This window comes from Lutzomyia longipalpis, chromosome 2, assembly GCF_024334085.1.
Source record: "Lutzomyia longipalpis isolate SR_M1_2022 chromosome 2, ASM2433408v1".
NCBI classification, from domain to species: domain Eukaryota; kingdom Metazoa; phylum Arthropoda; class Insecta; order Diptera; family Psychodidae; genus Lutzomyia; species Lutzomyia longipalpis.
In genome coordinates, this window is record NC_074708.1 from 4,823,981 (window position 1) to 4,838,331 (window position 14,351).

At 32.6% G+C, this 14,351-nt stretch overlaps 2 protein-coding genes across 5 annotated transcripts in view; one reads left to right on the top strand and one right to left on the bottom strand.

The window, feature by feature from the left end:
- LOC129788711 (mucin-5AC) overlaps positions 1-14,351 on the top strand; it is a 1,053,002-nt gene that overhangs the window by 391,669 nt on the left and 646,982 nt on the right. The window lies entirely within an intron of this gene.
- LOC129788758 (mitogen-activated protein kinase ERK-A) overlaps positions 1-14,351 on the bottom strand; it is a 30,138-nt gene that overhangs the window by 8,904 nt on the left and 6,883 nt on the right. For all 4 annotated transcript variants that reach the window (XR_008750387.1, XR_008750386.1, XR_008750385.1 and 1 more), the window contains exons 2-6: positions 6,412-6,538; positions 5,807-5,917; positions 5,585-5,719; positions 3,649-3,765; positions 3,129-3,485 (exon numbers count right to left, since the gene is read on the bottom strand). Coding sequence is in view for 1 of the 4 variants with exons in the window: in XM_055825085.1 (XP_055681060.1) it covers positions 3,129-3,485; positions 3,649-3,765; positions 5,585-5,719; positions 5,807-5,917; positions 6,412-6,538 (847 nt within the window). In the remaining 3 variants the exon portion in view is untranslated. The remainder of the gene's footprint in view (positions 1-3,128; positions 3,486-3,648; positions 3,766-5,584; positions 5,720-5,806; positions 5,918-6,411; positions 6,539-14,351) is intronic.

Genomic DNA, 14,351 nt, shown 5'->3' on the forward strand with positions numbered 1-14,351 from the left:
GCTCCTTTCGTGCCATCGTGTACACGGCATAAATATTACTTGAATATTCATTAAAGAATCCTTCTTTGATACAACGCCGTTGAGCTTTGCAAAGGAAAAGGAGTAAAATCAAAAGCAAAAACTCCCGCGCAAATTTAACTCATTTGCAAAAGAAGGAAATATTATTTTGCATTTTTCTTTTAAACACAAAAAAAATCCTCCAAAAGAATAATACCTTCAAGAAACTTTTCCAACAATGGACAATGTGCTAAGGCGTACTGTGGAATTTGTACATTTACCGGAATAGCGAATTACCTCTACAATGTATTTCCTTGGGGGCTTCTTTGGTTGGTGTTTTGTCAGGAAAAAAATCACGTCTGGGAAGAAAGTTTATTCTTTCTTAACTTTTTTGTATCATTTTTCATTTTTTTCTTTGAGAAATTGAGAAGAATTTTTCTTTTGAAAATCAGAAATTTGATTGCATAAATTAAAACATTTTAAAAGAAAAATTTTGATTGAGCCAACAAATACTCAATCACGATTGAGTCAATTAGATTGATCAATGATTGATTAATAAATTGATGAAAATCAATTGAGTTAGATCATGTGTCTCAATTAATCTATAAATTATTATTGACTGAATTGACCAATCTCAGACCAAATCTGATTGATCAATCATTGACCCTCTATGCGGACATATATTTACTTAATATTAGCTCTATCAATATTGAGTCAATTTTAACACAATCAATTTTTAATCATTGATTGATCAAGTATTGACAAAATATTATTGTTTAAATTCTTTATTAAACAGTTGGTCCATTTGTTTCTGTGATAGTCTTGGACGTTTCCAGGAGTTTTCATAAGGAATGTACAATTTGATCCATTGAGAAAGGCTCGGAGGGAGCCGAAAGCTCTGGAAGAAGAATTTGAGTTTTCCTTTTAACTCCTGGTTAAAAAGAAAAGCCCCTACTGACGAAGACCGGATTATCAAAAACATCCATTTGTTTCCAATTATTAGTCAATTATTGATCAATCACTTAATTTTTATGAGCTGATCGTCATTTTTTCTTGACTTTCTCTATTCCAATAAGCACATACTTAATTAGCTGCAAAGTCTACAGATATTCTCTTTTCTAAACCAAGAGGAACGAGAGCGGAATTTACTAAATTGAACTATTTTTAAGACCTACATAAATGAGCAATCTAATTAGTACTATAACTTCTCAATTGTTAATCAATCTTTAAAAATCAGTGCCAATCAGGAAGATTGATTGAGAAGAAATTGAGTATTTATTTAGATAATTAAATTGATAAATAAATGCTCAATCTCATCTCAATCAATTTTCCTCATTGGCACTGATTTTTAAAGATTGATTAACAATTGAGAAATTACTGTACATCAATTAGATTGATCAAAAATTGGCCATATATGCGGACCTACACTACCCGCGAAAAGTTTCCGGGCAAGGCTAAAATGGGATATTTTTGAAGGCAAATTTTAAGTTGAAAAGTGTTTTAAGTGAGTTGAATAACACTCCAAGGCTCATAAATTGATTGACTCGAATTGGCAAATTTTGACCCAAAAATAGCGCGTACCTTCACAAAAATTGACATTACAGGAGAACCATTTGATGGATTTGAGTGATTTTTTTTTAAAAGTTAGATAATAATGTCTACTTTTAAGTTTGATGAACTTTGAGCCAAGTGTAACTTATAAAAATTAAATGGTCAACGCCTGAAGTTAGGGTACCCTATTTATAACATAAGGGTAACACTCAAAAAAACATTTAAAAAGAACCACGAAACGGATCGGGATGATTTTTTTTTAAAAGTTAGAGGGCATGATTAGCTACCATTTGAATCCGAGTTTGTTCAAATCGGTCAACCACAGGCTGAGATATAGTCAAAAGTGTATATTTTCACTATGGTTCACTAGAATGGCTGTTACAACCGAACCGCTTGACCGATTTTCAAAAATTTAGCAGATTTAGAAAGGGAGTTAAATTACCTTTCCAACGATACTTTATTCATCAAAATCGGTGCACTAGCGGTTGAGATGCAAGGGGTCAAAGTGAAAAATTGTGAAATATTGAAAAAAGTATCTTATACCTAGGTTTACCAAAATGGCTGCCAAAAGCGAACGGGTTAACCGATTTTCAAAAAATTACCAGGTTTGGAAAGGTGAGAAATGTACCTTTCCAAAACTGGTAAATTTTTGAAAATCGGTTAATCACAGCCGGAGATATTGCCACTTAAAATTTTCCTTCAAAAATATCCCATTTTAGCCTTGCCCGGAAACTTTTCGCGGGTAGTGTATATTGACTCAATATTGAGCTCAATAATTTATCAATTCTTGACAAATTTTGTTTACTTGAATGAACTTAAAAAATCTCTAAAAATTCTCTTCAGAATTTTACCTAAAAAATCTCTCAATCTTCAATGTTTTATCATCAAAATCAAAGCTTTATCCTTTAATTTCTTCTTCCAGAAATGCCGTAATTTCTTCCCAAACATCCCCTTTCTTTTGTATCCTACATTCAAATAATTATTTTTGTTTGAATAAGAATCAGAATTAAGAATGAATTAACATGATAAATCAGTTCTCTACCCAAAAGCCCCAAAACATACATTTTTATTACATCCCTCTTTGCTTAATAAAATCCACAATATCAATTTAATTTTTCTCCCTTCTACTAATTAGTCAGAGTGTACGCTGAGCTATTAAATATAATTTTATGTGGTGTACCAGCAATTATTTTTTTATCCTTAATTTTTACGATGCAACGAAACCATACGGAAATAAAATATTTTGGATATAACTCCGCTTGTTGTATGAGTCAAGAATACAATTTTGCCTTTTTGAAACTTGCAAATATTTGCGATAAATTCTAATCAAATTCTCTCACGAAATAAGTTCAAGTGGAAGTGCGGATTAAGCTCATATCTCTTTGAAAGCTTCCGGGAAATATTAATCACCTTCTGATAATTACAAAAGTTTTGAGCTTTGATTAAAGAATTAAGTATTTTTCCTTCAAAGTTTAACATTCAATTTTTTTTTAACTGAGAAACCCCGTCCATTTCATATGAGAATAATGGGAAAATAATTTGGGAAAAATGAAAAAGAAAAGGCGGAAAATGCAACTCACCTCATCATCTGGCTCGTAGTACTGCTCCAAGTAGGGATGCGAGAGTGCCTCTTCGACGGAATACCGATTGTGTGGGTTGAATGTGAGCATTTTATCGAGTAGATCGAGTGCCCGTGGATCAGCATTGGGGAAGAGCTTTGACCATGGGACCTTGGGCTTGTACGGCAACGTCTGAAGGTAGTTGCGCGCCTTTTCATTAATAATACACTGCAAATCCTCGTCAGTCGGTGAACCCAAAACCCCAAGGATGTGATTCAATTGATCCAAATAGTGCTTCCCCGGGAAGATTGGTCGATTGCTCAACATCTCCGCAAGGATGCATCCAACTGACCAAATATCAATTGATTGTGTGTAACCCTGTACACATCAAAGAACAAGAATGAAGAAGAAAAATTGAGAAAATCCTCCTGCATACAAACACCGCTAAATCCCACCTCAAATCATCTAATTCAGTCGTGCGTGTTTGATGTTTCTTATACCTAACAAAAAAAAAGGGGGAAGGAATAGGAAGAAATCTTACCTTGGAATTGAGCATTATTTCAGGAGCCCTGTACCATCTTGTTGCTACGTATTCAGTGAGAAATCCAGTATGATCGTGCTCTGGATCAGCAACTCGTGCGAGACCAAAATCACAAATCTGCCCAAGAAAAAAAAATCCCACACATATGAATCCATTTAACACACACACACACACCCCTAAAATCCCCAACTATGTATGGAAGAAACTCAATTAGGAAAGGCCAGACCTTTTCTATTTGAAGAAAGTTAAATAAAACCTCCCCAAACAACACTATTACTCGTTGTCAACCCCATCACATCCTTATTTGCCGCGCCCCGAAGCGGAAGAGGTCCTTTTCTTTACACCCCCACCCTCAAAATACTTCCTTCCTCTTCTACTTGCTAGTTTAAATATTTAACCACCAAAAGCAGCACACAGTGTAAGATTATTTCATCAACAACAACGCACCAGCCGAGAGGTTTTCCGCTAAAACGGAAGGAATTCATCTCTTTAGCAAAATGAGTGAGGAAAATAAAATTAATCACCCCTCATGTATACGCCTTCATCTTCCGCGTGTGCCACTTGAAGGCTTTTTCCTCCCCGGTGGTGGCGCGAAATCGCGGAAAATTCTATTACAATCAAACATTAACTCTTCATGAAATTTTAATGAATTTTCCATTAATCCCCACGACGAGGAAATAATGTTCAACCCCCGAAAACTAGAGGGGGTTTGTTTTTTTTTATATACAAAACATAACTTAAGTACATACACATGGCATCACAGAGTTGCAAAGAGTTTAGATGATAGATTTTAGATAAAGAGGAACAGAATTTTGTTAAAAAGAATTTTTATTTTTTCAGATTTTTCTAATTTAATTTTTATTATGAATTTTCAAAAGCAAAAGAATATAAGAAAAATTTGAGAATCTTTCTGCTTCCGGAAGCATAAAAGGTAATGTCCGGAAGCTTAATAAATATTGTCAGGACGTTAAATTCTAAAGATTTCTTATGTTTTCAATTTGACGGTACATATTTTTTGCGGGCTGTTTACAATTCTTAACTCATCCTCGATATATTGGGAAAAGGATGTTATTTTTCTCTGAATGATTTTTTCGTCCGGAAGTTTTTGATGCTAATTTCCGGGAATAAAATTGTGGATAATTATGAAAACTTTTAAGATTTTTGAAGCAAAAGCGTTATATTGCTTCATAAAAACTTTCAGAATAAGCTTAAGAAGAAAGAAAAATAAGCTTATAAGAAATCCTATTAAGGATACCACAAAAATAAAAAATATATAGTTTTTCTGGAAATTTAAATATATCGAGAATAACTAACCAAAAAAAAAAACAATATTTTTTGTATATTGAAAAAAAAAGCCTGTTTAAAAGTTTAAGAAAAGACTAAAACTTATTAACAATTTCAGTTTAACCTATTAAGAACCGATGTTACGTTTTCGTTCGTTCAAATGTAGGATTTTTCGTTAAAAATATTTTATTTTAGCTCAAAGTAACCACTAATAATTCTTTTTACTTCACTACGTTCACTGAATTTCTTATGGTCCTTAAACGTTTAAGGCCTTAACAGATGAACAATAAATTTCTCGTGCTGTACGGTGCGACAAGCTTTAACTAATTAATTAACCCTTTTTTTCTACAAAAATCTACAAAAGTTTTTATTTTAAAAATTTAACATTTCACAAGATTTCTATAATTCTTTTTTACACAAAAAACTAATTTTATTATAAAGCATTAATCAAACTTTTTACTTTCAAAAAATACTTAAAATTCAATTTTAAATATCATTTAAATAAATCCCATTTTTATCCTAAATCTACCACAGAGTTGAACATCAATTTTTCAACCCTTAAAGTGCAAATCGTCATTTTTCTTCATTCCCCCCTTCCAAACAAAAAATTTATGCATAAAAAAATGTTTTATTATTTCTCTTTGGGACTCACCTTAAGGTCACATGTTGTATTTAGTAATATATTACTTGGTTTTAGATCCCTGTGGAGTACATTTGCTGAATGAATATATTTCAGACCACGTAGGATCTGGTAGAGGAAGTAGCAGATATGATCATTAGTTAGCCTCTGTTTGAGGAAAGAAGAAAAAAGACAAATTTACAAGTTTGAAAAATAATCTATGGCGCGATTTACGTGCGGAAATCTCTGACTTACCTGTGTTTTTAGTAATTTATAAAGATCAGTCTCCATCAAGCACTGAACAATATATACATCTCTCATTTGTTCTATACTATCTACCCGTAGAATATCTCTAATGTCTATTATCTGAAATGAGATGAAAGGGTGAGATGTGGGTGAGAAAATAAATCTTTTTAGTTGCGCCTTCTCCCCTCTGTGCTTCTTAATCTTCTCCCCACTGTCTTTTCATTGCGATAATTTCCTCCACGGTATGTCTATACAAGCCTCACTCAGAAGAAGCCCGAGAGAGAGAGAGATGGGGGTAAATCACAAGAGGAAGCTCCTTTTTGGCATTCTTGAAGGTTCTCCTTCTCTATGGATGGGATTGCAGGGTGGAATTTTAATCCTCCCACCCCCCCCCCCCCCATTGGTATGTGTCAGAAGCTTTTGCTCTTTCTCTCTCTCTCTCCTACACACCATGGGAATCTCTTGTCAACACAACAATCGACAATGAATTCATGGGTTAGAAATTTTCATCTTAAGCTCTCTCTCTCCTCTCCAATTTCTCATCTCAAGTGATCTTCCATCCTTATGTTCTTCCTCCTCTTTAGGGGGTAACATAATGTTGGAATTTTACTTACATTTTCATGTTTGAAGCGTGTCAGAATCTTAATCTCCCGCAGTGTCCTCTGACAATAGGTTTGATGCTCAAACGGTGATATTTTCTTGATGGCCACTTTTGTGTTTGTCACTGTGTCCGTGGCGGATCTGAAGAGACACAAGAATTGGGGGTTGCTGAATGATATGTATTCCATTATAGAAAACAATTTCAACTATTTCTCAATTAAAAGGGGGCTCAAGGGTGCGCTTTGGACACGAATCGTCCGGGAGAAAATGAATAACGTGGATTAAACAATGTTCTGTTTGTTATCCTCCCCAGAGGGTATCAATCCACCCCCTTCCTACCACCCCGTAACATCCCCACAAAAACACGCAATTCCTTCGCCATTCATCACCCCTCAAAATAGAATATATTGACCACAAAACTGGCCACAGAGAAGCAGCCGCAACAAAAAAAACGAGGCCGAGAATATCCGCACAAAGTACCCGCAACAATATACAGACAATCTCGCTCTCATTCAGGTGATGCGGGGAGGAAACAAACATTAGATTTTTATGTCCACTTAAAATTTCATCCCTTCATTTCCCAGCCATGGTATTATTTTATCCCTTCCCCACCTCCCACCCTCTCCCCACGTGTTATCCTCTCGTACACAATCATTTTATCATTTGGCCATCCCCGCGTGTGCAATACGCAATTTCATGCTCATGGTGAAGAGGCGCCGCCAGGAATGGATTTCCTCAACCATTTATCGCGCGTCCTGCGTATCCTCACTTCAATTATTCACACAAAAGAAAACTTCTTCGTTCTCCTTCTTTTTTCTCTTTTCTTCTCTTCGTTTTCTCTCTTCAAAATACTCCTTGACTTTTCAACCATCAATTTACTCCTTTTGTACTTAATTTTCAACAATAAAATGTACGACGGTACTGCCCTCAATTTCAGCCAAGAAAGCACAAAAGTTTATGTGACTTTTTGCGCAAAGAGACTTTCTCTTGCTGCAGCACAGAGAACATTACTTGTGTTCCTCTAAAGTAAAAGGGAATTCTTGGAAAGTGATTTGAACTAAAAGTAAACCAATGTGCTGTAATAATATTTCAAAGGATGTTGTAGAAAAAGGAAACTCTTAGTGTGTAAAAGGGTTGAGAATTGAATGGAATAATTTATAAATCGTTTTCTAAACTAATAAGAGAATTCTTAAGAACTAATTTTTAGAAGAAAATTCTTTTAAAAAAAATTAAAATATTGATTTGTTTTAAATATTGAGAGCCGAATTTAATTAAAATAATTAAATTTTAATAATTTTATTTCATTAAGAAAAGTTTTATGATTTTTTTTGTCTAATTAAAAATTATTTTAACACATTTCAGCTATATAGACGCTCCTTGATTTTTATACGCTGTCAGGAATTCATAAGTAAATTTTACTTGACAGTTTAACCCAACTGCACGGAAAAAAAATAAATAGCCAAGATAGACACAAAAAATATTTCTCCCAGCTATTTGGCGTTAGAATATAATAATGTCCAGGGTTGAAATGAATTATGTCTCTCCCAGGCATTTGAAATTTCTAGCTCAGAAATTTTAGAGAAAAATCAAAACATTCAAAAATTAGGTTATGGTATGGTGTTGTTGACTTTCTCTGAAGAAGTGCAATTTTCCTGTGGACCCATTTACAGTAACATCTCATGATTTGTCGGAAAATCTCACAGTTTTCCCGGTGATTTATGAAAATGACCATTTTATGTGTGTATTGGAAAAAAAATGACAAAATTTGTGAGGCAGTTACAATTATTTTGTAGCCGAGACTGGAGCTATAACTGGCTCGAGTACAAATTATGCGTCGCAGAGACATATAAGAATTTCTGGCTTGGATATATATGTCAATTTCTGTACCGTACAACTTTTTTTTCCGTGTGGCAAACTTTCAGTAATTTCTTGTTATCGAATATTTTTTAAATGATGAAGAAATGTTCTTAAAACAATAATAAAATATTATTGTTAAAAAAAAATTGACAATATTTAAAGAATATTAAATTAATTAGGAACCTTCTAAGAATACCAGTTTAAAACATTTTCAATAAAAAATTAAAAGTTAGAATTCCAATCTTATTGTTGCTTGTCTAAAATGTACTAAAAACATAGCAAATAAGTAAAATATCTATCATTGGGTCAGCCGGGTAAACTTTGAATATTGAACTGTTTAATTTATTACACGTCATGTAAAAAAATCCTGTTATTACTCCCAGTTCTCTATGTGTTAATTTACCTTTATAATGTAAATAAAGTTAATAAATTATCAATATCATTGGCGACGTAATACATTAAAACTTTCGCAATACCGTTCTGCCACTTTGCTGATAAAGAAGAACTTTTGAAATTATTGACTCAGATTATCAATCAAACGATTTGTGTTCGATAAATTAATTATATAGTCACTGTGGGAAAAGAACTGCAGTCATTTTAATTTATTTTGGATGTTTGTTGTCTTGGAATAATATTACAAGAGGGTATAGAAATGACTAAAGTCCTTTTATTCTTTTCATTTTAATAAATTTTCGATGGAAAAATTTAAAAAATTCCTTGAAAATATGTTGCTAAAAATAGTTTGAGGAATTCGCCATAAGAATGTATGAAAATTCCTCATTTAAGCTGAGAGAATTTATGCTTTTCAGCCAAAGAAAAACTCCAAACTAAAATTGAAAATTAGGTAGAATATCTTCCATGAGCTCTTTCACTAAATAATTCATGATATTCTTTTTTTTTAATGCTTAAAACATAAAATATATATATACTTAATACATATTTGGCTTGCAAAACAGTGATAAACTTGCCGTATTTTCCAAACAAATTTCCTTCCTCATTGAATATTAATGCGATTAATGCAGTGCGAAGAATTTAAAATAGTCAACGAAAAGAAGAAAAAAGCTCTCTCAACTAAGCTACTGTACGTGCTATAAAATGCAAACAACTCGCCGTGAGGGACGTTCTTTTATTTTTCTTTCGTGGAAAATAGAGGAAAGTGCTTTTTTGCAATATAATTAATCTTTTATTTTTCTCTCTTCTCTTTAAGACGAAACATCAGTGAAAAATTTATATTACCCACACGTATTTACCCCAAAATTTTCCTTTACGAATTTTTCATTGTGAGAATTTTCCAGGAAGAGTGGAAAAGCTTCTAATGAATCTCAATATTTTTTGATTGATTTTTTGGGGAAAAGAATTGCGCAATTTTCGTCTTTTTAAATCCTTTTTTATCTTTTTTATTGATGAATTTTCTTTCCTTATAATTTTTCCCACGAATTTTCATGTTTAAAATTCTTCTTTTCTGCTTCAATTTTCTCCAAAAATTTTTTTCCTCTGTCTATGAATCTACTCCATTAATTTTCCTTTTCAAAGTCTTTCTTCATGCGAATTTTCATGTTTTAAATTCTTTTTCATAGAATTTTCTCAGTGAATTATTTTCTTTTCACTTTAAATTTTCTCCCCGAAATTTCTCTTATTTAGTTCTTCATTTTTCTACGAATTTTCTCCAAGAATTTTTCTTCTTTCTAATTCTTTCTTTATGAGTTTTCTCCAGGAATTTTCCTGTTTTTTTTTTTGAGTTTTACTTCTCTTAGAATTTTCTCCATGAGTTTTCCTTTATTAAGTTTTGTTTCACGTTGAATTTCCCAATTTAAGTTCTTCCTTTCTCTACGAATTTTTTTTTACAAATTGTCATGATTAAAATTCACTCGTTTTCCATGAAATTTCACCGTAAATTAATTCCTTTTCTCTGTGAATTTTCTTCAAGAATTTTCCATTTCAACAATTTTTTTAACTTCATTTTTGTTTGAATTTTCTCAATGAATTATCTTCATTTCTCTTTGCATTTTCCCCATGAATTTTTCAATTTTAAATTCTTCCTCTCTTATCAATCTTTGTCGTGAATCCACAGAAAAAAAATGTAGACAGAAACCTTTGAAGCTTAAGAAGAAAAAGCTGCATTCACCGTGATATTGATATTCAGAGAATGAGAGAGCTTTCCGTTAGTTACTCTATAGTGAATGTTTTTTGGATTTTTTAAAACAACTCCAAATCAGTGTGAGAAGCTCTGTTGAGGAATCCACATCAACTGTTTAACCGTGAGAATTTTTCAATATTCAGTGTTTCTTATTAAATTTTCTCTTTGTGAATTTTTGTGGTTAAATTGTAATGAGTTTTTTTCTTTAATTTTCTTCAAGATTTTCACGTTTTCTTGTAAATCCACGAGAGATTTGGAGTAATTGAAATGTCTGGAACATCAAAAAACCCGGGAAAATCTCAGGGAGATGAAGAAAATTTAGACGATAGTGTGGTCTTCGTTACTGAATGGTCCAACGTTAACCCCCCTATAGTTAATATTTGCACACCGGAAAAGGAAAATGAATCAAAGACTCCGAACAAATCCATCAGTGATCAATCTTCGATCAAATTCCATTCTGAGGTGGTAAAAATTTTATTATCAGGTCAAAGAGGTACTCCATTTTGCTTAGTTTGTAAATGGAAAACGATGCCCTATTTCACACATTGTGGTCATATCATTTGGTCCATGTGTTTTATCTGTTTTATAAAGAAGAAAATTACAAAGGAGTGTCTTCAGTGTCCTGTATATGGCAAAATGCTTTCTAAACTGAAATCTCTATAAAAATTATTCCTTTGAAAACAATTTTAATTCTCATATTTTCCATTCATTTTCTTTTTTTTTCCCCCTTCTATGTAATGTATGTCTATTTTAAAGCTCCTGTACGCCAAATGTTGTCAATCATGATTTTTTTTCGTCTTAGCTTTGCATGAAAATAAAATAAAAATCTCACATAACATGTCGTGATTTTTCTTGCGCCCTTTTCACACAGACCTTCTCGTACGACACGACGGAAGGATGGAGAAAATTCTAAAGTCATTTCTCCCGTTTTTTTTGCACCTTAAATAATAAATGAGAAATTCTCGTATTTTTATATCACTCAAAATGGGATTTAAGGGCGGCAAAATACTGACTTTTATAGCGCCCTTCCCTTCTCACGGCGCACACCATAAGCTTAAAAAGCTAAACTCTCAACTGTCTTTATCGCAAATTGCTCTTTATCACTTTGCCCTGAATTTTATGGCACTCCATGGTGGCTCATCATTCCAATCGTGCACTGTGCGGCCCCCTTCCATTCTTCAAATCTCGCCCTCATTGACAATTTTTTCTTCTTCTTCTTTCCCGTCATTCTTCATCTTGTCCTGAGATGGAGAAACTTTCTCCTTTTCTACTAAAGGACCCTCCAAATATTATGAACAAAGAATTTCATTATATACCTTCTGAATTCTTAAATTTTATCAAAAAGGAATTAATTGAAAATAGGTAGGGCATGAAAATGTTTTTAATGAGAAGCTGTTTTGTTTTGAGGAAATTCAATGGAAATTCAGTGTTTGACAAATCAGATGGTAACGAAATGAATTTTCTCGGTCAAACCAACATTTATGCTGAATTCCAAGAAATTTTCCATGGAGATTGAATATCATGGAGTTTTCAATGAAGAAGAAGAACTTCTCCATCTCCTTTGGGGATTTCATTTGGATCATCCACGAGAATGCGGTGAAGGAACTTTATTAAAAGGGATCAAAATAAATGGAAGTTTTATGTATATAATATTTTCTATCAACATTTTGACGAGATACGTTATAATGAGTTTGGATTATATCGTTTTTGCGGGGATAAAACATGAAAACTCTTTTAGTGAGAGAAAAGTTTGACTTGTTGCATCAATTTGTAGAGCTTCAATGCAAATCTCTTTGTTAAATCTTTAGCAAAACTGTCAAAGTCAGAGCAAAGAGAAAACTTTCTTTTAAAACCTTCATTAAATGCTTATTCATTAGTATTGACAGGTTCAAAATAAGACTAATTAACTCATGGTTAGATTCAATAAAATGCTCAAATTGATGGAAAATTTACAGGAAAATATCCAAAAATAAATATTTTAAATTCAATTAAATGTGAATTGAATCAAAATTGTCCTTCAAATAAAGAGGAATATAGTATTTAATATTTTTAAAATAACTGCCATGAAGTTTGATGTACAGGGTGGCCAGGAAATTAGGGCATGATTTTAACTGCGAATAACTTTTGATTGGATTGAGAAATCTGAAAACTTCTGCCGCCAAAAAATGCGTAAACTCAAAAAGTTTTATTTGCTTTTTATTTCAAGTCAATATCTTAACCCATGCTAACGAGGTCATAGATCTTCTGTACCTAGGACCTTCATTTTCTAGAATTTGACTAATAAACCTATAAGAAATATAATTCCTGAAAATAAAATTTTTAGCCCCCATGGGGGCGTCGGTAGACACCGTATGATATATCATACGTTTAACGAAAGGGGGTTGAAAAAATCCAATTTTTTCTCAGTGTTGAAACAACGTCTTTAATTAATATAAGTGCATAAATTACATAATTTATGTTGAAATTAAGTATTTTGGCTAGATTTTGGACCACAATTAATTAATCGATCCAATAGAACACCAATCCTTGGGTTTCAGAATCAACTCACCGCGTTCTTGTAGAGTTCTAGCTCTAAGAATATAGAAACTGAACTTGTCCTGAATCCCGCAGTTATCCTCATCGCAAACAGTTGCGTAGCCAGGAAGTAAAATAACCATCTCATGTTGCATGGTTTGCTCTAGGACGGAGACTTCTGGTGAATATGCTGACAAGTCTCCGGACAGAGCCGGATGTACTATCCTTCTTCGTTCTCAAACCTACAAAAATCACGATTTTTGCTATAATTTTTATATTTCCTGGTATTAGGTACTTATTAATACTTACGATGTTCCTGATTTAGCACTTCCTGGCATTCCTTTTCACTGCAATTTATATTTTTATTCCCAAACCCTTAGATCTTCACTCACAGAAATAAACTCGCACTTTAACCTAAAAAGTACCTCAATTCAACCAACGTATGATATATCATACGCAGATGTTTATCGCGTAAAATATTAAATAATTTGCGGCCGGAGACGGATATTTTAGTTAATTCACAAAGTTTTATTAATAAATAAGAGATTTTGTACAAAATATTGCAGAGAAAAAGGGAATTATCACTTGAAATACACACATTTTGGTTCCCGGACAACATTGCAATTGGATACACTTAGATTTTTGTCAAAAAATAATATTATTTTATGTTTTTGACACCCAGGAAAATTAATATAATAAGTTAAGGGTTCATAAAAGTGGAAAACACTAACCCGGAAGGAAAATTTTGCGAATTCGCGTCACAAAAATTAATTAAAAACTACCAATTTTGCGTATGATATATCATACAAAAAGTGAGGATGGGTTAAAAATTGTAGCTGCTAGAGCAAAAATTGTGAAAAAAGCGTTTTCCCCATGACAAATATACTGCTTTTCATGTCAATTTAACGCTGAATGAATGCCCATGATGGCAATATCTGCTTTTACTCTAAAATATTCTTAGAATGCTTGAATTTTTGGTAGCATAATTTAGTCAAATATTCACTTCTTCAATGATCTTTGGATCATTTTAATGGGTTTTGAGAAACTTAACAGACATGAAATCCTGTATATTTCATCGTTTTCCATACAGATGATAAGTTTTATATTTTTTCCTCTAGCGGTTACAATTTTTAAGATATTGACTTGAAATAAAAAGCAAATAAAACTTTTTTCGTTTACGCATCATTTGACGGCAGAAGTTTTCAGATATCTCAATCCAATCAAAAGTTATTTGCGGTTAAAAACATACCCTAATTTCTTGGCTACCCTGTATAAAATACTCGAAGATTGTTAATTTTTTACGTGACATGTAAGAAAATTAGTCAGCTCTATATAACCCGGCTGGTTCTATTCCTGTCATATTTTAATTTTATCATTTTTTTTCTAAAAAATTAATGAAATTTGAGCCCATTTCAAATGTTTAACACTCGGAGGACTTTACTGGTA